This window comes from Pecten maximus, chromosome 10 (genome assembly GCF_902652985.1).
Source record: "Pecten maximus chromosome 10, xPecMax1.1, whole genome shotgun sequence".
NCBI lineage: Eukaryota > Metazoa > Mollusca > Bivalvia > Pectinida > Pectinidae > Pecten > Pecten maximus.
Window position 1 is genome coordinate 9,131,182 of NC_047024.1, and position 25,937 is coordinate 9,157,118.

General features: G+C 37.0%; 1 protein-coding gene across 7 annotated transcripts; it reads right to left on the reverse strand.

Moving 5' to 3' along the window:
- Nucleotides 1-1,047: 1,047 nt before the first annotated feature.
- Nucleotides 1,048-25,664, reverse strand: LOC117335390 (1,5-anhydro-D-fructose reductase-like). 7 transcript variants are annotated; one of them, XR_004534396.1, is made up of 12 exons: nt 25,306-25,664; nt 21,159-21,323; nt 20,567-20,683; nt 19,999-20,076; nt 14,172-14,288; nt 11,231-11,337; nt 10,444-10,455; nt 8,335-8,410; nt 6,609-6,692; nt 6,077-6,159; nt 3,999-5,113; nt 1,048-3,610 (listed from the first exon to the last, which is right to left on the reverse strand). XR_004534396.1 is itself a non-coding variant. In XM_033895349.1 (11 exons), the coding sequence occupies exons 1-11, from the start codon at nt 25,384-25,386 to the stop codon at nt 5,071-5,073; spliced, it is 963 nt and encodes a 320-aa protein (XP_033751240.1). In that variant the 5' UTR covers nt 25,387-25,664; the 3' UTR covers nt 1,048-5,070. The 7 variants fall into 7 exon arrangements, 2 of the variants coding, with proteins under 2 accessions (XP_033751240.1, XP_033751241.1); XR_004534395.1 differs by having other exon boundaries at nt 3,969-5,113; XR_004534394.1 differs by having other exon boundaries at nt 1,048-3,787; nt 3,848-5,113.
- Between the last annotated feature and the right edge of the window lie 273 nt (nt 25,665-25,937).

Here is a 25,937-nt window from a genome sequence, read left to right on the forward strand (position 1 = left end):
TTCACGAAGGAGATCTGATGAAGCCATCTATATAGCGAAAAATAAACACTCGATGCTTATAAATTGCATAAAATCGTGTGCAATTTAAGGGTTTCTCCTAAGAAAAATTCTGCATTTAACGTGTTTTAAAATGAATTTTAGACCAAACACTTTTCAAACATAATGCCTGTTTTTAAGCAATTCAGTTATCCGGAAAACGCAATTTACACCAGGCTCGTTTGGTAATTTTGGCAAATGTGGAAGTTCCCGAGAAAATGGCGCAACATATACATGCAATCTGATTAGGTCTAGAGATTCTTTAGACATCCCTGGTTTCCGAGGTATAAGTATTTGTTACGAATGATACATTATGGGAACGATATCAAAATGATTTCTCATCTACCATATCAGTACCCTCCTACGACGCATAACCTGCCCCTAATTAATGTGGTGGTGTACACATGGTGAATTGCGATTATGAAGGAAGTGTATCGAGTTATGTAAGTCATACTGTTATTTGCAAAATATCGAAGACAAATAGATTTTTTTTATTATTGCATCACAGAAAGTTAAGAGAAAAAAAAATCCGTCATCATGACTATGGATTGGTTCAGTAACAGATACTATCCAGGTTTCCGGTTGTTGGTTCGCTCATTTACCACCAAAGAGGCAAACCCTTCATTTCCAAGCAGTGATAGCGAGAATGGTTAATACGAAATTCGTCTAAAAGTTCAAGGCCAGGTCAAGGTGTATGTGATCACCGACGCCCGGTTTGTTTGTTTGTTTATGTTTAACGTCCTATTAACAGCCAGGGTCATTTAAGGACGCGCCAGGTTTGGAGGTGGAGGAAAGCCGGAGTACCCGGAGAAAAACCACCGGCCTACGGTCAGTACATGGCAACTGCCCCACGTAGGTTTCGAACTCGCAACCCATAGGTGGAAGGCTAGCGTTAAAGTGTCGGGACACCTTAACCACTCGGCCACCGCGGCCCCCATGCCCCGACGCCCGGACTGACAAGGTACATCATTAGCCAACCGCTAGGTTAATCAATAACACACTAACTACATATGACGATACTTTCAATTTTATTGCAATAATGAAACTACCAATGCAATTACATCGACAGATTTCAATACATTTTGTATTGTAATCAAGCATCACCATTAAATGTTTAGGCTAAGGTGTCACAGGCTGTCCTCAACGACCACTAGTAAAACATGTATCGCATACATTTATACATAACAATAAATGTAATTTCTAAACGTCATCATTGCATATCCAGCAATTAAAAACACAAACTATAGAACTTCATTCAAAATTAAGTTCTTTTTTTTTAAATGCATAGCAGGTAATTATAGTCTATGTTTACTATTATTCAAAAACATTTATGCAATACATGTACATGACTTCAAATCAATTGATTAAATGTACTGAGAAATATAAAGAATTTTGAAATTTAATATTTAAAACGAACAGTTCACAACACAGGATTGATCCTGGAGAGAAACTCATTTGCTTTTACAGTACATAAAATGCATTTTATTGACTTTTCCTTTTTTGAAGTCTCTATTTTAAGTGATTAAGATATAAACACTTCCCCCTATAATTATTATATTTACACGTAGAGAATGATATGGCAGTGATTAAATACTAATAAATAGTTAGTAATACCATATATTATAAAATCATTTATTATACCTGGTAATAATACCATATATTACAAAATGATCTATTATACCAGGTAATAATACCATATATTATAAAATGATTTATTATACAAGGTAATAATACCGTATATTATAAAATGATCTGACATTTATTATACCTGGTAATAATACCATATATTATAAAATGATTTATTATACCAGGTAATAATACCATATATTATAAAATGATTTATTATACCAGGTAATAATACCGTATATTATAAAATGATCTGACATTTATTATACCTGGTAATAATACAATATATTATAAAATGATCTGATATTTATTATACCTGGTAATAATACCATATATTATAAAATTACCTGATATTTATTATACCAGGTAATAATACCATATATTATAGAATGATCTGATATTTATTATACCTGGTAATATTTCAATGTGATCAGCAACTTGACAGTCACGATTGGTCAGATAGTACCCAGTTTACCATACCTAAAGAAAACAAGTGCTTTAAAAGTAACATTTAAATCTTTAAATATATCTTTTGATACACTAAAGAAATTGTATTTATGCTATTGTAGAGTAAAAGTCCAAGGACTCGAACAGTACAATACCCACGCCTATACACAATGAAGAGGCAGTTATAGGCATGTATTAATGGGTTGGAGTCTGAAAAAAGTATAATATACATTTATGTAGGATAGATGTCAGTCAGAGTGTAAATCATAATAAAAACATCCAGTTCCAATCATCGAAGTGTTTATGATCCTGTGTGCCATTTTAAAAGGGATATACACTGTATCACTCTTCAGTTATGTGCTGTTTTATTTGGATTAAAAAAAACCTGAATTACCAGTAATTCGTTTTTTTTCTTTACACAGCTCCAGCTAGGGGCTCTGTGATATAACTGTGTATTCTATTATTCTATACATGTATATAACCAAAATGGAAAAATATAAAAATTGATCGACTTAAGACAAGTTTGATTATGTACGACCATCAGGACTGAGGATACCAGGTCAATAAATTGTATATGTGGGTTACTCTCCCTACCTGTAAAATCTGGCGGGGGGGGGGGGACTATAAATAGAATAAGGTTAAGGTTTCTGCTCAGTCCATCTTCTACATATGTATGCAATGCTAAAGATTGTCAGCGCTCTAGTGCCTTCCAATTGATTTCTTGACTTCTCACAATGATAAAGGATCATAATATATCAACAAGTTAGAGTTTCAGGGTTTTTGGGTCATGTTGTTTAAAACTATGTATACTTCAACTATACATAAATATACATTGAATAGCTTTATAGTATTCTCACTACTACAGAATTGTATACAACCTAACAAAAGTACACAAAAACATTACACTTCCCATACAGTTTCACTGCTGAGTGTTTTATTCTGTATTTGATAAACTATATGTCAAAAGTCTAAAAAAAAAATTTTTTAAACCATAGCATGAATTTAATGATAATACATGTCACCATACCGAAAAGATATACACTACCTGCAGCTGTCACCATACCGACAAGTTATACAGTACCTGTCACCATACTGACCAGGTATACAGTTATGTCACCATACTGATCAGGTATACAGTACCTGTCACCATACTGACAAGGTATGCAGTACTTGTCACCATACTGACTAGGTATACAGTTATATGTCACCATACTGATCAGGTATACAGTACCTGTCACCATACTGACAAGGTATGCAGTACCTGTCACCATACTGACCAGGTATACAGTTATGTCACCATACTGATCAGGTATACAGTACCTGTCACCATACTGACAAGGTATGCAGTACCTGTCACCATACTGACTAGGTATACAGTTATATGTCACCATACTGACCAGGTATACAGTACCTGTCACCATACCGACAAGGTATACAGTACCTGCCACCATACCAAAAAGGTATACAGTACCTGTCACCATACCAAAAAGGTATACAGTACCTGTCACCATACCAAAAAGGTATACAGTACCTGTAACCATACTGACCAGGTATATAGAACCTGTCACCATACTGACCAGGTATACAGTTATGTCACCATACCGACCATGTATACAGTACTGTCACCATACTGACAAGGTATAAAGTACTGTCACCATACTGATCAGGTATACAGAACCTGTTACCATACTGATCAGGTATACAGTACCTGTCACCATACTGACAAGTTATACAGTACCTGTCACCATACTGACCAGGTATACAGTTATATGTCACCATACTGACCAGGTATACAGTACCTATCACCATACCGACAAGGTATACAGTACCTGTCACCATACCAAAAAGGTATACAGTACCTGTCACCATACTGACCAGGTATATAGAACCTGTCACCATACTGACCAGGTATACAGTACCTGTCACCATACCGACCATGTATACAGTACTGTCACCATACTGACAAGGTATAAAGTACTGTCACCATACTGATCAGGTATACAGAACCTGTCACCATACCGTCAAGGTATACAGTTATATGTCACCATACTGACCAGGTATACAGAACCTGTCACCATACAGTTGGAACTTAATTCTGACTTAAGACTTATCATCAGAAACAGAATAGGCTTATTGTAGAACACATGTAAACAATGCTTATGTCACAGACTATGATTATCAATTAAATACTACTGATTTTTTATACTGGATTTTTGTTGTCTTACTATTTATTACATTTTTTAGTCTTACCACAGAATTCACATCCTCAAAGGTACACAAATGTTTCAAATTCAAGGAAATTTGTGTAATGCAGACTCATTTTAAACTAAAATATAAATGAATATACATGTCTATATCTTTTGTATATTGTTTTAGCACCAATAAACATGATTGTATGTCTGCACATCAAACAACACAACAACTTAATTCAGCTCACAGTTTTGAACTCGTTCTTCTTAAAGTCTCTTTAAACAGTTGCCAAGCATACAGTTCAATATACATAAATGAATCAAGTTTACTGCCACACAGAGCAGTATATACTCAGCAATATATTGAGTTTTCTTGGACAGCTCACATGCAAACAGATCCAGAAATATACGGGTGGTGTTGAGTTCCGTCAGACAGGTTACTGGCAAACAGATCGGGCAGTATATTGAGTTCCCTCGGACCGCTCACTAGCACACAGATGGAGCAATCATGCAAACAGATCCAGCAAAATGTTCCCTTAGACAGCTAGCCAGCACATAGAGCAATATATCTCATTATTTGTCACCTCAGGAAACTGTTCAGCATTACCCACAGAACAATATATATTGAGTCACATTCAATAGTCTGCTGGCACATGTAAACCTATGGCAATGTATGGATTATCCTCAGACAGCTCTTAGGTAAACCGTAAGGGGATCGTTGTATTTGGTATTCAGCTGAATTTGATTCGAAAATGTCCATTCTTCTCTTTCATTAATACTCAATATTGAAAGGATAATACTTGTGTTTCATGGAACTGAAAAAAAACAAAGAAAATGTATTCTATTTCATGTTATATTCGATTTACAAATTAAATAAAAGAACAAGAGGCCCATGGGCCTTAACGGTCATCTGAATCTAAAAGTCTGTAATTGTACTGTAGTAGTATACATACTCAGTAGTGAGTAGAGTAGTATACATACTCAGTAGTGAGTAGAGTAGTATACATACTCAGTAGTGAGTAGAGTAGTACTGCAGGCCATGGCTGCCATACAATATATATAGTGGCCATCTTGGATTTCGAACCAACCCAAAAATATAATAGCACTTTGTCAAAACTATTTCAGGATCAGTTAAGGTAAGCCAGAGCTGAATGTCACTGGTGAAACTTGAGAAGAAGTTTGAAATAGGTGTTGTTCATGAAAATCATCATTGCACAATCATGTTACAAAATGGCCACCATGGCTCCCATGTCAAAGTTTTTATGAGATCAAAAAATAACATCACTTTCTTGGGTACCCTTCCTTAACATTCCCATCCCATTTCCAGTGCAACGGCACCAGTGAAATTGTCTAAAAAGATTGAAATGTGTTTTCTAAGATGAGATGCCATGGCGACCACCTTGTATTCTGGACCGATTGAAAAATAACAACACTTGGTCAGGACCATCTCATTTCTTAAAGTTTGAGCTGAATTCCACTGGAGTAACATGAGAAGAAGTTTGAAATGTGAAAAGTTTGGGGATGGCGCACAACAACTAACGAAGTAAGATGACAATAGGTCACCGTGATCCTTTGAGTCAGATGACCTAAAGACTAAAGTTGTCAACATAAGTCAGAATGAAAAGATTATGAAAACAAAATGGAGATACCAGGTGTGATTTCATTTTTCTCTTACAAGTATGTTCACTTTCTCTAGACTTGATAAGGTTTCTAGCTTAACTTTAGCTTAACTTAAGTGTTATATATAGTATCATATAGGTAATTCATTCTATACTTACTGAGTCTCTAAATTTAATCGATGATTCTTATTAAGATTTTCTAGCTGCTTCACTTCATCTGAATCTAATTCAAAGTCGAATATCTGTAAAACAAAGTCATAATTCTGATTAATTAATTACCTTCTTTAAAAAATATTGATTTGCTGCTTAAAACCTATATCTACCAAGAGTATTCAAATTGCTTGTATACGATCTTGGAACGAACAGAATTTTGAATTGATTGCTCAACTTATTTGTCACATTAATTTGCCCAAGAGCTTAAAACTGCAAATAAGATAAAATATATAATCCATGTTTTATTTTTATTCAAATGCAATTATCACAATAATAAAGAGCATTTAATATTTCTTTCCTTCTTTTTCATTTTGGTCGGAATCTCGAGCAATTCTACCTCAATCTGTATCTAATAATTCTTCCTGAACCGGACATGACACAAACAGTTTGTGATGTACTATTGTAGTTAGAATTTATATCATAATAGTATAAAGGATGCTAAATGAGATGTAAGGAATTATCATTATTTTTATCTTACCTGAAAATTCTCAATGACTCGTGCAGGTGTTACACTTTTAGGGATAACACATACATTTTTCTGAAGTAGGAAACGAAGAATGACCTGAAATATAATATTGTAAATAATGAGATTATATAAGGTAACAAAGCCACATCATTAGCTTCAGCTAGAGGGAATGTTCCTTCAGCCAGAGGGAATGTTCCTTCAGCTAGAGGGAATGTTAATTCAGCTAGAGGGAATGTTAATTCAGCTAGTAGCAGTGAGGAATCACACTTTTTAAGAATTAATTAGATCGTTTAAGGGTCACCTAAATAGCATTTCAAGGTCAGAACAAAGTAAGTGTTCATATGTACTTAAAGTCAAATCCACTCAAGCAAATGCTCCTATATATATTGTATGCTATCAACACTTGTGAGCATAACAGCTTATAATTATTATATTTAATTAATTATTTTTTGGGTTTGATAATTTGTGTGACTTATCATTCCCTGCTATGTACACCTTACCACAAATTCACTCTACAGAAGAAACTGTTAGCATCTACAGCAAATTATTGATGATTTTGAGAAACTAAATGTCCAGACAAATATTTGGGTATCTTACATGATCGGTTTAGCAAATTTCTAGATATCTGTTCATTTTCTAAATTCAATATTATTCTCTTAAAAAGATGACCATCAAATGCCATCCTCATCAACATTTTATGCCACATTTTCCTTAAAACAAGAGGCCCAGAGGGCCTGTATCGCTCACCTGGTTTCATGAGATATGAAACAAGAATGATGCTTAAGTATATTTGTCGCTGGTATTGCTATGTCAATATATATCATAAGCATTTTATATGGGTACATGTACATTGGTTTTATTTTAATACTGAAAATTCCAAAAAGTGCATTAATCCATGAAATGATATTGACTTTTGGCGCGACCTCATAGGGATGCTACCACACAAATGTGAGTGATATCCATTGCTTAGTTTCAGAGAAGAACTTGTTTAGACCAATTGACCCCTTTTGACCCTGACCTCTGCCCCCTTGGGGGGTCAGCTACTTCCTTTATGCAATTTTGAATCCCTACCCCAATAGGATGCTACCAGTCAAACCATTGCAAAGTTTCAGAGAATAAGTTGTTTAAATCAATTTAGCCAAATTGACCCCTTTTGGCCCCACCCCAGAGGCCCCCACGGGGTCAGCCCCATCATTTGTACAATTTTGAGTCCCCTACCCATAGGGATGCTTCTGACCAAATTTGTCCAAATTCTGATCAGCAGTTATGAAGAAGAAGTGAAATAAGTCAATTGTTGACGGACGGACGGGCGACAGACGGACGATAGACGGACGGACGGACGCCACGGTATGGCATAAGCTCACCTTGGTCCTTCAGACCAGGTGAGCTGATAAAATTATGTTTGAGCGATCAAAACTGTCAAAAATGTATTAAAAGGTACATGTATATTGATGAATCTAAAGAGAATCAGACCAATAAACTGTGGCAACTATGAAGTTAGATTCTCATATCAGGGGAGGTCACTCTCACAGATTTTTGCTTTCATACACATGTACATCCATATTGTACAAGGAATATCATAAAATTATTTTTTTCTTGATCAGAAAAATTTCACAGACAATTATATACGTATATAATTACTCAATAAAGACACTTGTTTATATGTCTGAATTAATTATACATTACAGTCATGTATTTAATTAGTTTTCATGTCTAACATGATACTGAGGTAAAGTACCTGTGCCGGTGTTTTGCCTTTCTTCTGTGCTATGTCTAGTACCACTGCTTCTTGCAAAGATTGGCTGAAGGGAACACTTGAAAAAAAAAACAATAGTATATGTACCTTTCAAGGAATTCTGTACGTTTTACATGTAAATGTATCTGTCTGTACCAATCTGTATTTCTATGTCTCTATTGGCCCACACTTGTATATATCTGTACAAATCCTTATTTCTTTCTTTCTTTCTTTTTGTTTTTTTCTTTTTGCAAAACTTTGTCAGGCCTGAACCAAGGAACCTTTTAATTAAATATGATGATTCTGGGAGCCTTTGTGAATGTGAAGTTGTTCAAATGTTTTGAGGAATTTGACCCCTGTGACCTTGAATATGGGTCAAGGTCATTTTTTCATATCGGACCAGGTGAGCTATCTGTACCATTTCATTTCAATTAAAATTTTCAATAAAAATTCTAATATCTATTGATTTTCTCATTTTCCCATGTGGCTATAGAAATAGAAATTTCAAGAATTATAACCACATTTAACCCCTTCGACCTGGAAAGTACCGATAAGTCAAGGTCCTTCATTTAAAATTAACTTGGTAGCCCTAATTTATACAAGTAAGCTACATACTGCACTGGTTTTAACTATCAAAAGTTTCTTGCATTTTGGTTATCAAGAAGCAATTTAAGTTTTTAACATTTAAACCTTTGACCTTGAAGAGATCCAGGTAGTGTGTTTGGTACCCCTTCATACAAGTATTCTACTCTGCCCAGTATCAAGCTGATGCCAGGTGGACAACTTTATGAAGGTGAGCTAGTGATTGTAACATTTAATTTAGGATGAAGACAAAGCATAACAATGCATGACAAAAAGCATTACAGAATTCAATGAAAGGTTCATATTTATGTTGACTAGGTATATTAACCTGAGAAAAATGTATGTTTCAAACAAAGGGACATACTGTATACTTCAAGGGACTTCAAGTGTATGCATGCCATCATATACCAGGTTTACTAACATGTATATCATATTTTTTTCCATTTAAAGCACAATTATTGTAAAAAGAGAGATTAAAAAGCATGGACATAATGACATCCTTATCCTCTTTGATTTTGTCAATAGACAGTATATATAATATGTAATCGTAATAATAATTTACAGTGTGCATTGACAAACGAGGCATTAAGTACCTGTAATTACCCAAACCTAACACCACACACTGTCTCACCTTGTAATCTACCCTAATTACCCGATCCCACACACTGTCTCACCTTGTCATCTACCCTAATTACCTAACACCACACAATGTCTTACCTTGTCATCTACCCTAATTACCTAATACCACACACTGTCTTACCTTGTAATCTACCCTAATTACCTAACACCACACACTGTCTTACCTTGTAATCTACCCTAATTACCTAATACCACACACTGTCTTACATAAATGTACCTTGTAATCTACCCTAATTACCTAACACCACACACTGTCTTACCTTGTAATCTACCCTAATTACCTAACACCACACACTGTCTCACCTTGTAATCTACCCTAATTACCTAACACCATACACTGTCTCACCTTGTAATCTACCCTAATTACCTGATACCACACACTGTCTTACCTTGTAATCTACCCTAATTACCTGATACCACACACTGTCTTACCTTGTAATCTACCCTAATTACCTAACACCACACACTGTCTCACCTTGTAATCTACCCTAATTACCTAACACCACACACTGTCTCACCTTGTAATCTACCCTAATTACCTAACACCATACACTGTCTCACCTTGTAATCTACCCTTATTACCTTATACCACACAATGACCTAAACTTGACCTTGGTTTATAATCATCGTTAAGACTTTCGATCATTACATAATTACAAACTCTTTTATCGGATATCAATCTATCAATTTTAATGAAAGGACTTGTATACAGGGAATGGAAAATCTAGCACTACTGTGAGAATCTGAGTATAATATAGGGTGTTTGGGCATGAGGATACAGTGGATCTACACTGTAGCACAGACTTAGATGGCTAAGTCTGTGACTGTACCAATAGGCAAGTGGGAAAATAGCTGATTGTCAAAGTGCCTGGGTGTATACACCGTACGTACCTCTGGTAAGCACTGAAACAGTTAACTCAAATATCAAGATAAACACACATGTAAAATTCAGAGATCAAAGGAAATCTGTTTATATCATGCGATGAAATTTCTTTAGCCAATCAGAACAGCACTTTATGTATTTAGTGCAATGAAACCTAATGATTTTTTGGTTCAAGTCTAAATGAAACAAATTAAGGTAGAATAAGAAGTTATTTTGCTGTTATTAAAAATGCATATTCATTTGACCAGTTATTCAAGAAAAACTTAGGAGCAGAAAACACTGACCTTGAGCAGCACATTCAAAATAGCACTGTCTTTTTTCCAAGTATATATAACGTCATAAAGATATGACATCATCTTGTTTCTAAGTATATATAACGTCATAAAGATATGACATCAAAGATTAGGCTACTATAGATTCAAAAGCTTTTTCAACATAAAGATTTAGTTCTCTTTTTTGTCTTTTAAAATGAAATTGTAGAGGAGACTAAATGGTTTCCCATTAAACATAACAAATATTTCACTTGTATGACAATAGTATACCAATATTTTTCAATTGTGAATATTAATATTTTGTCTTACTTATGAAATATATGATACATTCAATCATCAATGGGGAATCCATTCAATATCCTCTATACACAAAATATAATCTAAACCCTAATACACATCACTTGCTAAGTTGCTTTGCATATAACCCGTGGTGTTACATTATATATGTCCATGAATTAATTATTACATGGACCATGCAATTAAGCCATGTTTATGGTAATAATTATATATTTTAGATATTTACGCTTTGTTGCCTGGACTTCCAAGCGGTGAGTAAGCAGTTACAGAAATGCTATTCTCCTGACAGAATTGGATGAGTTTGGAATTTGCTAAGTGAAGATGGATTTCAATCTGAAAATGAGATAAATATTGAAATAGGATTATATTTACGGTAAAACTTCATTTCACCAAAACATTCAAATTACTGAATAAACAATGGGTATACATATATTAAGCAACAGGCTAAAGCATATTCTATAAGACTTCTCCGTAATCATAGGGAGTCAACAGGCGAATGCTCATACCTTAAGCTCTTGCCCTAATTAAGGAGTCAACAGGCTAAAACTCATACTGTAAGCTCTTACTTGCTAGGGAGTCAACATGATCAAGGACATACCATAAGGCTTAAGCCCTTTCCCTATCAAATTAAGGAGTCGACAGTCTAAATCTTATGAAGGAGTCAACAGTCTACAGCTCATACCATCAGCCCTTTCCCTAACTAGGGAGTCATCAGACGAAAGTTTATATACCAAATGCCCCCTCAGCCCTCTCCCTACTTTAATAGGGACTCAACAGGCTAAAGCTCAGACTGTAAGCCTTCTCAGCCCTCTCCCTACTTTAATAGGGACTCAACAGGCTAAAGCTCAGACCGTAAGCCCTCTCAGCCCTCTCCCTACTTTAATAGGGACTCAACAGGCTAAAGCTCAGACCATAAGCCCCCTCAGCCCTCTCCCTACTTTAATAGGGACTCAACAGGCTAAAGCTCAGACCGTAAGCCCTCTCCCTACTTTAATAGGGACTCAACAGGCTAAAGCTCAGACCGTAAGCCCCCTCAGCCCTCTCCCTACTTTAATAGGGACTCAACAGGCTAAAGCTCAGACCGTAAGCCCTCTCAGCCCTCTCCCTACTTTAATAGGGACTCAACAGGCTAAAGCTCAGACCGTAAGCCCTCTCAGCCCTCTCCCTACTTAAATAGGGACTCAACAGGCTAAAGCTCAGACCGTAAGCCCTCTCAGCCCTCTCCCTACTTTAATAGGGACTCAACAGGCTAAAGCTCAGACCGTAAGCCCTCTCAGCCCTCTCCCTACTTTAATAGGGACTCAACAGGCTAAAGCTCACACCGTAAGCCCTCTCAGCCCTCTCCCTATTTTAATAGGGACTCAACAGGCTAAAGCTCAGACCGTAAGCCCTCTCAGCCCTCTCCCTACTTTAATAGGGACTCAACAGGCTAAAGCTCAGACCGTAAGCCCTCTCAGCCCTCTCCCTGCTTTAATAGGGACTCAACAGGCTAAAGCTCAGACCGTAAGCCCTCTCAGCCCTCTCCCTACTTTAATAGGGACTCAACAGGCTAAAGCTCAGACCGTAAGCCCTCTCAGCCCTCTCCCTGCTTTAATAGGGACTCAACAGGCTAAAGCTCACACCGTAAGCCCTCTCAGCCCTCTCCCTAGCTTTACATTCTATCATTCTATAACAAAATCATTAACTCAATTTTACCTATGATGTTTCATTATATTATTTTTAACAATGTGCTAGCTGTCTAATATTTGTTCTTTCCTTCATATAAGGTCAACGAAATACCTGTGTTTCTGTGACACTACTGATCCCATATTTAATACCTGTGTTTCTGATAACCCTACCAACCCTCTATATGTAATACCTGTGTTTCTGATAACCCTACCAACCCTCTATATGTAATACATGTGTTTCTGATAACCCTACCAACCCTCTATATGTAATACATGTGTTTCTGATAACCCTACCAACCCTCTATATGTAATACCTGTGTTTCTGATAACCCTACCAACCCTTAATTTATATGTAAATCCTGTGTTTCTGATAACCCTACCAACGTTTTATATGTAATACATGTGTTTCTGATAACCCTACCAACCCTCTATATGTAATACCTGTGTTTCTGATAACCCTACCAACGTTTTATATGTAATACATGTGTTTCTGATAACCCTACCAACCCTTTATATGTATTACCTGTGTTTCTGATAACCCTACCAACCCTCTATATGTAATACCTGTGTTTCTGATAACCCTACCAACCTATGTAATACCTGTGTCTCTGATAACGCTACCAACCCTTTATATTTAATACCAGTGTTTCTGATAACCCTACCAACGTTTTATATGTAATACATGTGTTTCTGATAACCCTACCAACCCTCTGTATGTAATACCTGTGTTTCTGATAACCCTACCAACCTATGTAATACCTGTGTCTCTGATAACCTACCAACCCTTTATATTTAATACCAGTGTTTCTGATAACCCTACCAACGTTTTATATGTAATACCTGTGTTTCTGATAACCCTACCAACCCTTTATATATAATACCTGTGTTTCTAATAACCCTACCAACGTTTTATATGTAATACCTGTGTTTCTGATAACCCTACCAACGTTTTATATGTAATACCTGTGTTTCTGATAACCCTACAAACGTTTTATATGTAATACCTGTGTTTCTGATAACCCTACCAACGTTTTATATGTAATACCTGTGTTTCTGATAACCCTACCAACCCTCTTTATGTAATACCTGTGTTACTGATAACCCTACCAACCCTCTTTATGTAATACCTGTGTTTCTGATAACCCTACCAACACTTTATATGTAATACCTGTGTTTCTGATAACCCTACCAACCCTTTATATGTAATATCTGTGTTACTGATAACCCTACCAACCCTCTATATGTAATACCTGTGTTTCATGGGGTATAAAGAGGGCATACTGTATATATAACATACCTGATTATTACTGAGTCTTATACTGTATATATAACATACCTGATTATTACTGGGTCGTATATATATACTGTATATAACATACCTGATCATCACTGAGTCTTATACTGTATATATAACATACCTGATTATTACTGGGTCGTATATATCTACTGTATATAACATACCTGATTATTACTGAGTCTTATACTGTATATATAACATACCTGATTATTACTGGGTCGTATACGAGCGATGTCTAGTATCTGTGATATCTGTTGACTGTTGAAGTTTGATAAACCAATGTCTCTGACAAGACCCTCATCCACACAATCTTCCAGGGCCTGTCAATCAATCAAAACAACAGAGAATGTTGACATTTAACTAAAAGCATTTTTTCTAACTCAAAGGATACTTCCAAAACTTGTAGGGTAGGTTCCCTTTTGTCCCTACTCCCATCCCATTCAATTTTTAGTCTTGCTAGGAAATCAAAATGGCCGACAGGCAGACATCTTGAAATAGGTTGAAGAATTGTTATCACTATTTTTTTTTTTTTAGAAAAAAACTGAAATGTAACCGCAGTTCTGTCTTGGAAGGATATTTCTCAAAAACTGAAATGTAACCGCAGTTCTCTCTTAAAATCAACACTATTAGAGCAAAATATGAACCAAAAATTAAGATTAGCTAGGAGACCCTTGGTAAAAGTTAAATTGGACCAGGTGATGGGAAAGGGTTAATACTGCTGAATCATCTCAACATATATCAGATGATATTTCACTTCAACATACTGTAATAATAACGAAATCAAATTATCTAGCTGAATAGAATAGTGGTACCATGCATATCAGTATAGGTACATGTATATTGGACATTCGTACAGGGCCATATCAGTAGGTACATGTATATCGGACATTCGTACAGGGCCATATCAGTAGGTACATGTATATCAGACATTCGTACAGGGCCATATCAGTAGGTACATGTATATCGGACATTCGTACAGGGCCATATCAGTATAGGTACATGTATATTGGACATTCGTACAGGGCCATATCAGTATAGGTACATGTATATCGGACATTCGTACAGGGCCATATCAGTAGGTACATGTATATCGGACATTCGTACAGGGCCATATCAGTAGGTACATGTATATTGGACATTCGTACAGGGCCATATCAGTATAGGTACATGTATATCGGACATTCGTACAGGGCCATATCAGTAGGTACATGTATATTGGACATTCGTACAGGGCCATATCAGTATAGGTACATGTATATCGGACATTCGTACAGGGCCATATCAGTATAGGTACATGTATATTGGACATTCGTACAGGGCCATATCAGTATAGGTACATGTATATTGGACATTCGTACAGGGCCATATCAGTAGGTACATGTATATTGGACATTCGTACAGGGCCATATCAGTATAGGTACATGTATATCGGACATTCGTACAAGGCCATATCAGTAGGTACATGTATATTGGACATTCGTACAGGGCCATATCAGTAGGTACATGTATATTGGACATTCGTACAGGGCCATATCAGTATAGGTACATGTATATCGGACATTCGTACAGGGCCATATCAGTAGGTACATGTATATCGGACATTCGTACAGGGCCATATCAGTATAGGTACATGTATATTGGACATTCGTACAGGGCCATATCAGTAGGTACATGTATATTGGACATTCGTACAGGGCCATATCAGTATAGGTACATGTATATCAGACATTCGTACAGGGCCATATCAGTAGGTACATGTATATTGGACATTCGTACAGGGCCATATCAGTAGGTACATGTATATTGGACATTCGTACAGGGCCATATCAGTATAGGTACATGTATATTGGACATTCGTACAGGGCCATATCAGTAGGTACATGTATATCGGACATTCGTACAGGGCCATATCAGTAGGTACATGTATATTGGACATTCGTACAGGGCCATATCAGTATAGGTACATGTATATTGGACATTCGTACAGGGCCATATCAGTATAGGTACATGTATATTGGACATTCGTACAGGGCCATATCAGTATAGGTACATGTATATTGGACATTCGTACAGGGCCATATCAGTAGGTACATGTATATTGGACATTCGTACAGGGCCATATCAGTAGGTACATGTATATTGGACATTCGTACAGGGCCATATCAGTAGGTACATGTATATTGGACATTCGTACAGGGCCATATCAGTATAGGTACATGTATATTGGACATTCGTACAGGGCCATATCAGTATAGGTACATGTATATCGGACATTCGTACAGGGCCATATCAGTATAGGTACATGTATATCGGACATTCGTACAGGGCCATATCAGTATAGGTACATGTATATTGGACATTCGTACAGGGCCATATCAGTAGGTACATGTATATCGGACATTCGTACAGGGCCATATCAGTAGGTACATGTATATTGGACATTCGTACAGGGCCATATCAGTATAGGTACATGTATATCGGACATTCGTACAGGGCCATATCAGTAGGTACATGTATATTGGACATTCGTACAGGGCCATATCAGTATAGGTACATGTATATCGGACATTCGTACAGGGCCATATCAGTAGGTACATGTATATCGGACATTCGTACAGGGCCATATCAGTAGGTACATGTATATTGGACATTCGTACAGGGCCATATCAGTAGGTACATGTATATCGGACATTCGTACAGGGCCATATCAGTATAGGTACATGTATATCGGACATTCGTACAGGGCCATATCAGTATAGGTACATGTATATCGGACATTCGTACAGGGCCATATCAGTATAGGTACATGTTTATCGGACATTCGTACAGGGCCATATCAGTAGGTACATGTATATCGGACATTCGTACAGGGCCATATCAGTATAGGTACAGTGCAACTTCCGAAAACCGAACCTTCTAAAAACCGAACACCTCTGAATACCGAACGAATTGTCATTGTACGGAATTGGTCCTTCTTTATTATAGTATTAAAAAACTTCCAAATACCGATCCCTCTGAATTCCGAACACCGGACTGATTTTGTGTCCGGTTCCTGTTAAAATATACCAAAAATTACTTATGAAAACCGGCCTTACCTGAGCGATTATGACACGAGGTCAGGCCAGTCAACTGTGAAACAACAACTGTGACGGGTATTGTGTGAAGCCTTATTGTCTCGGGACCTACGTAGGTGATTTGTACAGGTATCCAATATATATCCCAAGGGGGCATTATGACGGAAGGCCTAGTGTATAATCAACACGACAATTATGAAACAATGCCACACATCATTGAAGCGCGTCGGTTCGTTTATCTTCTCAATGCAAGTAGAGCTAGAAGCCTGAGTTTCGCATTTAATTTAAATGAGGCCCAAAAGGGGTTGTTTTCGTAAAGAAGCCGTGATGTTTTTTTAGACAACAGCGATGTCGGAAATACGACCAGTATCATCTGATCAATTGTAATTGATATTGAAACAAAACATCTTCACACCCTTTAATATTATTTGATGTGTAAAATATTCCGTATCGGACTATTGGCCCCATCCACATGACGAAGCTTCACCGGGTGTAACAAAATGTAGGCCGATCATAAAGTGTAGTTGTACATGTGAAAATACTGTTTAAAACTATTGTTATAGTCATTTGCCTTTCTTATATATTCTGCAATATAAACATTGATTAACTTTCATAATATGCATATTATTCAGACAATCCAAATTGTCTAAGTATGAACGTGCCGTTTTGTAATCGGGTGCATTCTAATAAAACATCGTCCAACCAATTATATCCGAATTTGACCGGTCATTTTTCAATCAACTTCTCCAAACCTAACCCTCTATAAACCGAACAAATAGTCATGTCCCATGCATGTTCGGTTTATAGAGGTTCCACTGTACATGTATATCGGACATTCGTACAAGGCCATATCAGTAGGTACATGTATATTGGACATTCGTACAAGGCCATATCAGTAGGTACATGTATATCGGACATTCGTACAGGGCCATATCAGTAGGTACATGTATATCGGACATTCGTACAGGGCCATATCAGTAGGTACATGTATATTGGACATTCGTACAGGGCCATATCAGTATAAGTACATGTATATCGGACATTCGTACAGGGCCATATCAGTAGGTACATGTATATCGGACATTCGTACAGGGCCATATCAGTAGGTACATGTATATTGGACATTCGTACAGGGCCATATCAGTAGGTACATGTATATTGGACATTCGTACAGGGCCATATCAGTATAGGTACATGTATATTGGACATTCGTACAAGGCCATATCAGTAGGTACATGTATATTGGACATTCGTACAGGGCCATATCAGTATAGGTACATGTATATCGGACATTCGTACAAGGCCATATCAGTAGGTACATGTATATTGGACATTCGTACAGGGCCATATCAGTATAGGTACATGTATATTGGACATTCGTACAGGGCCATATCAGTATAGGTACATGTATATTGGACATTCGTACAGGGCCATATCAGTATAGGTACATGTATATTGGACATTCGTACAGGGCCATATCAGTAGGTACATGTATATCGGACATTCGTACAGGGCCATATCAGTAGGTACATGTATATTGGACATTCGTACAGGGCCATATCAGTAGGTACATGTATATCGGACATTCGTACAGGGCCATATCAGTATAGGTACATGTATATCGGACATTCGTACAGGGCCATATCAGTATAGGTACATGTATATTGGACATTCGTACAGGGCCATATCAGTAGGTACATGTATATCGGACATTCGTACAGGGCCATATCAGTAGGTACATGTATATTGGACATTCGTACAGGGCCATATCAGTATAGGTACATGTATATCGGACATTCGTACAAGGCCATATCAGTAGGTACATGTATATTGGACATTCGTACAGGGCCATATCAGTAGGTACATGTATATTGGACATTCGTACAGGGCCATATCAGTATAGGTACATGTATATTGGACATTCGTACAGGGCCATATCAGTAGGTACATGTATATTGGACATTCGTACAGGGCCATATCAGTAGGTACATGTATATTGGACATTCGTACAGGGCCATATCAGTAGGTACATGTATATTGGACATTCGTACAGGGCCATATCAGTATAGTTACATGTATATCGGACATTCGTACAGGGCCATATCAGTAGGTACATGTATATTGGACATTCGTACAGGGCCATATCAGTATAGGTACATGTATATCGGACATTCGTACAGGGCCATATCAGTATAGGTACATGTATATTGGACATTCGTACAGGGCCATATCAGTAGGTACATGTATATCGGACATTCGTACAGGGCCATATCAGTATAGGTACATGTATATCGGACATTCGTACAGGGCCATATCAGTATAGGTACATGTATATTGGACATTCGTACAGGGCCATATCAGTAGGTACATGTATATCGGACATTCGTACAGGGCCATATCAGTAGGTACATGTATATCGGACATTCGTACAGGGCCATATCAGTATAGGTACATGTATATCGGACATTCGTACAGGGCCATATCAGTAGGTACATGTATATTGGACATTCGTACAGGGCCATATCAGTATAGGTACATGTATATCGGACATTCGTACAGGGCCATATCAGTAGGTACATGTATATTGGACATTCGTACAGGGCCATATCAGTATAGGTACATGTATATAGGACATTCATACAGGGCCATGAATTTGTTCATGTCTCGTGAGTTTTCCTAAAAGTTTTTCATGCTAATTTGAATTTTTTGGGTTTATAAACAGTATTAATTGAAAATCTGTGGTTTAAATGTTTTCAAACAAAAGAAAAGTAAGACTCAATACAAAGTTAACATTTAGGTACCCATATACAAAATGTATATATAGCTTTATAACTATGTAAGTTTATTTTTTAGTACTCGCAAAAAATAAGAGTTTTTGTCAGAGAGACATATATCAATATTTGTCAGTGATATATAAATTAGAAAGGAGCGATAACGGTATAGGAGTGAGTATTACCTTCCATGTCTCCACGAAATCAACATCCGAGAACAGCACTGTACCATCTTCATCTTTCGGCAAAAATTCACCACCTTCCTATAACCAACATACAAGCATGATTTCAGGCAATGTTTGTTTTTCCTGCTTTATATGTTAATAATCAGTACATACTTTCATTAGAACTTGCAACAGATCTTTCTGCAATCAATCTTGCAACATTTTTTCTGCCTTTCATTATACACAATATGATTTGTATAATACTCTGCCTTTCATTATACACAATATAATTTGTATATATTACTCTGCCTTTCATTATACACAATGTAATTTGTATATTACTCTGCCTATCATTATACACAATGTAATTTGTATATTACTCTGCCTATCATTATACACAATATGATTTCTATAATCCTATATGGTACCACCAACCAGAAGAATATGTTTCATAACATCATTTAACGGACTGATTACAATGACAAAAACAAAGACGATCAAATGACTTTCCTTGTTAAATTAAATGTTAAGTCCTATTACCATGTTGAATGAGATATCTAATGAATTACAAAACATTGTAAAACAATACCTGTAAGCCCATCGGCCAATGAATAAGGTAAAGGTCTAAATAGGTGAGACCGAGGTCGTATAAACTCTTCTTCAAGCTTGAACGCACAAGGTCAGGGCGGTGGCACGTATTCCAAAGCTATTAAAGGAAACAATTAATCGAAGCTGAACAAAAACCAAAAAATGTCTGTAAGACATAAATGCCCTTGCTGCTACTAAAAAAAAATGACACCCCGAAACACAGTTGGGTGAGGATCGCATCAGCAGTTCCTAAAAGTAGCTAGTTATTTTGCATTGGGACGGAACGGGACGGGACAGGATAGGACAGAATGCAACGGACATTGGTAACACTATATGCCCTCCATTTTATGGCGGGGCATAATGAATGATAATATTTTTTCAAATACATAATTTTGTGCTTATTTTTCATTAAATTGCTATGACACCAGACAGAATACATTTGTGCATATGTGTAATCTAGTACCACGGTAAGAGAGCTGAACAATGATCTTTAAGACTTTTATGATATATATAACATTGATCAAACACCAGGAGCTTGTACATGGTTGGCACTGTTATTCAACTTTAATGTTTACATCATTTAGAAAATTAACCTTGCTGGTGACAAACAAATCTTCTCTCTTGATTGTGTCCTCAATGATCAGCTCCTTGATGGCATGACCCACTGCACGCTCGTTTCTGTAGATGGCAGCACAGTCTAGGTGGCGGTACCCAGCACGAACACCAACTTTAACAGCAGAAATCACCTCATCTTCTCCCTAAACATCAAACATAAGAACTGTTTCATCAACAAGAGATCTTAGAGTGATCTTCGCACCAACCATTGAATGATCTCTATCAGTCCTAAGAAAGACAGATCTTTTCTCAATTTTTTTCTTCTGTCTTCTTTTAATCATTTGATAAGGATTAAGAAAGATCTAAAAGAACTTTCTAAAATGTGCTAATAACAAATTTCAATTGTCAAAATCCAAGATGGGCACCTGTCTTTAATTTTCCTTGATCAGACTCAAAACTTAATGGGCACAACATAACTACGTGGGGACCAAAGGGAGCTAACATGTGAAGCCTGAGCAATATCCTTCCTGTACTACAAAAATGTGATCACAAGGATTGTTTACAGATGAGCATGCCGGCCAGACAATGGGTAAACAATGGACTGACAATGGACAGAGACTGACGATGTTTGTGTACAATGGACCATAGACGTTGGGCTACTTGAATAACCCACCACCATCAAATGGCAGGCTAAAAATATACTGAAGAGAAACAATAATTTTTAAACATATTAATAAATTTTCACCAATGTGACCTTCGAAATATGTCAAAGGTCATTTACTGATATATGAGAAAAATGTAGCAGTACCATCGAAAGAACCAGCTGCTGTCAAAAAAATCAGTATTCTCCATTTTTTTAATTTTTATTATGAAACTTAAGACGATTCTTCATTTTATACCATTCTTGGACTTTGTGATTTGAAAATAGGTCAATAAGTCATTTATAGGAGGAAAATTCATATCAATATTCCATCTGAGATATGCTGGATATCAGCACCCCGAGCCTTAATTGACTTATGAAACTTGAGAAGACGATTCACAAAGGTTTTTCATCATATACATATACATTGTAGTATCCCTGTGACCTTGAAAATAGATGGTGGTCGATTATTTAAAAAACAAGAGATCCCAGAGGGATCTTGGCGCCCACCATTGAATGTTCTTCATAGGTTCCATGTCAGATTGATCTTTTCTCTACTTTTCTCTTCTTCTAAGTCTTACTAATCTGTGTAAATTCAGAAGAAACCTCTAGTACTTTTCAAACAAGGGAAACCTATATATAAAATTTAAGATTAAGGCACCAAGGGGAACCTATATATGGAATTTGAGAAAGATTCCTTCAGTACTTTCTGAGAAATAGCGATAACAAACTTCAATTGTCAAAATCCAAGATGGCTGGCTATCGGCCATGTTGTTTTCCGATTGGTCTCAAAATACAATATGCATAACTAGGCACCTGGGGGAACCTACATATGAAATTTCAGGAAGATCCCTTCATTAGTTTCTTAGAAATAGCAATAACCAGTTTCAATTTTCGAAATCCAAGATGGCTGCCTGTCGGCCATGTTGTTTCCTGATTAATCTCAAAATACAACATGCATAACTAGGCACAAAGGGGAACCTACATATGAAATTTCAGGAAGATCCCTTCAGTGCTTTCTGAGAATTATCGATAACAAACTTCAATTGTGAATATCCAAGATGGCTGCCTGTCGGCCATGTTGTTTTCTGATTGGTCTCAAAATGCAACATGCATAACTAAGCACCAAGGGGAACCTACATATGAAATTGGAGAAAGATCCCTTCAGTACTTTCTCAGAAATAGCGATAACAAACTTCAATGGTCAAAATCCAAGATGGCTGCCTGTCGGCCATGTTGTTTTCCGATCAGTCCCAAAATGCTATATGCATTACTAGGCACCAAGGGGAACATACTTATGAAATTTGAGAACGATCCCTTCAGTACTTTCTCAGAAATAGCGATAACAAACTTCAATTGTCAAAATCCAAGATGGCTGCCTGACGGCCATCTTGTTTTCCGATCGGTCCCAAAATGCTATATGCATAACAAGGCACCAAGAGGAACCTACATATGAAATTTGAGAAAGATCCCTTCAGTACTTTCTCAGAAATAGCGATAACAAACTTCAATGGTCAAAATCCAAGATGGCTGCCTGTCGGCCATGTTGTTTTCCGATCAATCCCAAAATGCAATATGCATAACTACGCACCAAGGGGAACCTACATATGAAATTTGAGAAAGATCCCTTCAGTACTTTCTCAGAAATAGCGCTAACAAACTTCAATGGTCAAAATCCAAGATGGCTGCCTGTCGGCCATGTTGTTTTTCAATCGGGCCCAAAATGCAATATGCATAACTAGGCACCAAGGGGAACCTACATATGGAATTTGAGAAAGATCCCTTTGGTACTTTCTCAGAAATAGCGATAACAAACTTCAATGGTCAAAATCCAAGATGGCTGCCTGTCGGCCATGTTGTCTTCCGATCGGTCCCAAAATGCAATATGCATAACTACGCACCAAGGGGAACCTACATATGAAATTTGAGAAAGATCCCTTCAGTACTTTCTCAGAAATAGCGATAACAAACTTCAATGGTCAAAATCCAAGATGGCTGCCTGTCGGCCATGTTGTTTTCCGATCGGTCCCAAAATGGAATATGCATAACTAGGCACCAAGGGGAACCTACATATGAAATTTGAGAAAGATCCCTTTAGTACTTTCTGAGGATTAGCGATAACAAGAATTGTTTACGGACGGACGGACGGACGGAGGGACGGACGGACGGACGACGGACCACGGACGCAGGGCGATTTGAATAGCCCACCATCTGATGATGGTGGGCTAAAAAAACGTGAACACTCTGTTCTAGGTACCTGCTCGTACTTAATGTCAGGCCTCTGCATGGCGATCTATACACTATATCTAGACCTTGAGAATAAGTTTCTTAAAGATTTTAAAATATTTGGCACCCTTTTAGCCCAGCCAGCGAGGTCAGTAAGGATAATTATTACCCCCTTACCCAGGAACCACCTTCTCACCATAAATTGTTTACTAGCATGTGCACGTTATATGTCATGTGGCTATAGACCAGAAATATTCTGGTGCAAGGTGAATGCCATTCCCCTATATATTTTGTCCCCCACAAATGACCTAAAACACTTGCTAAAAACTTCAACTTGTGGCACGTACAGGATGGACAGACATGTGGCACGTACAGGATGGACAGACAGATGGACGGTATAACAAAATCAAGATAAAACATTATGCCCCAACTAATTCTGTCATACAAGGGCATATTTAAAACACTGCCTCTAATGGTATGTGAGGCTATAGGGTCATATATAGTCACACCACAAAATATTTGTTTGATTTTCACATATAACTAGTCTAGTATGGCATGACCACCATCAGTGCTAGTTTATACAGTTTTATATAGCCAGCAAATGAATTTTGATTACAGTAATACGATTGAATTTACTAATTCAGTAATTGGAATATGATCACTTCTATATTATATATTCAGTCTGACAGTTGGCTATACAACCCACAGGATGCATGTATATACTACAAAGATACACATTTTAGCAGTAAATATATGTGTCTTTATCAATTAACAAGGGTGTTTTTTTTAATTGTTTTTGTTGAGAAAAGCATTATTATCTTATTAACATCTTCATGTTCTGCTAGTTTGAGCTCCATATGAATTGGAATAGGTTGGGAACTCCATGGAAAGTGAAGAGTGTCAATATATATATTCTATTCTAAACTGTTAAAACAGTAATTTGTTTGTGAAAGTTATCAAAAATAAATTTACATAAATGTGTACATATTGTAAAGTCAAGTGTAAGACACCGCATGTATAGGGTCATATATACATGACGTACAGTAAGTGTCAGCTGTAAACGAACTGTCCAAAACAATACTGCCACAGTGACCGTGGCCGCCCCACGATGCATTAACATAAGCCGATCTGCAGAATCTAGTTGTGTGTGCATCATGCTATAATATTACAACTACAGAAACAGTAAATCATTGATGAATTTACTCATTTTACTTCTCCTATGGTTCATCAGCAAATGATCACGACTTGTGTTCATGACAGTTATCTAACGTGATACGGTTATATATGTCATTATACCGTTATCCTAGGGTTGAGTTTACCTGTTTTGGCGCATATGTTCCTAAACCAATCACTGGCATCACATTCCCACTTTGCAACTTGATACAAAACTTCTCTGCCATGACATCAAAATAGGACTGTTTTAGTTGATGGATGATCGTTTTCGGCCTAGGCCAGCTGTACCACGATGTGGGTTCGGTGACCGACTTCTGCTTGTATATCAGTTAAACATGCGGTGACGTTTCTTTTTGTTGTGTTACATATGTCATACGGGTTACATGCACTTGTTCCGTGTACTGACGAAAGCACAAATCAATGCGTTTATCGCATTTAGCTAATTAATAGATTGAGGATAACCCGGTTGTCGAGTAGATGCGAACTTGTATTTCGTTTCTCCTTGACCCCGTGACCTAAGACCTTATACAAAGTTTATTTGGATGCCCTCTGGTCGATAGCTCTGTACAATCTCAGTGCCCGAGAATATCGAATGTAATTCGGTTTCGCGGGAAATATTGTGCTATCAAAATCTACTAAACACAAAATTGCAGTTTATTGGAAAACCACGAGCATGGCATTTGCTATATATTCATTTTACCTTAAGCTATATTATGTATTTAAATATTAAAAAAGCTCGCCATATGTACACTAATTATATATATATACAAGTGTATAT

Bases quoted from the DNA above. Each gene is read 5' to 3' on its own strand.
- LOC117335390 (XM_033895349.1), bottom strand. From the start codon at position 25,386: ATGGCAGAGAAGTTTTGTATCAAGTTGCAAAGTGGGAATGTGATGCCA. The intron at 20,077-20,566 runs GTATTGTTTTAC...TGTTGGTTATAG, and splicing joins ATTGGCCGATGGGCTTACAG to GAAGGTGGTGAATTTTTGCC. The intron at 6,693-8,334 runs GTACTTTACCTC...ATTATATTTCAG, and splicing joins AAGGCAAAACACCGGCACAG to GTCATTCTTCGTTTCCTACT.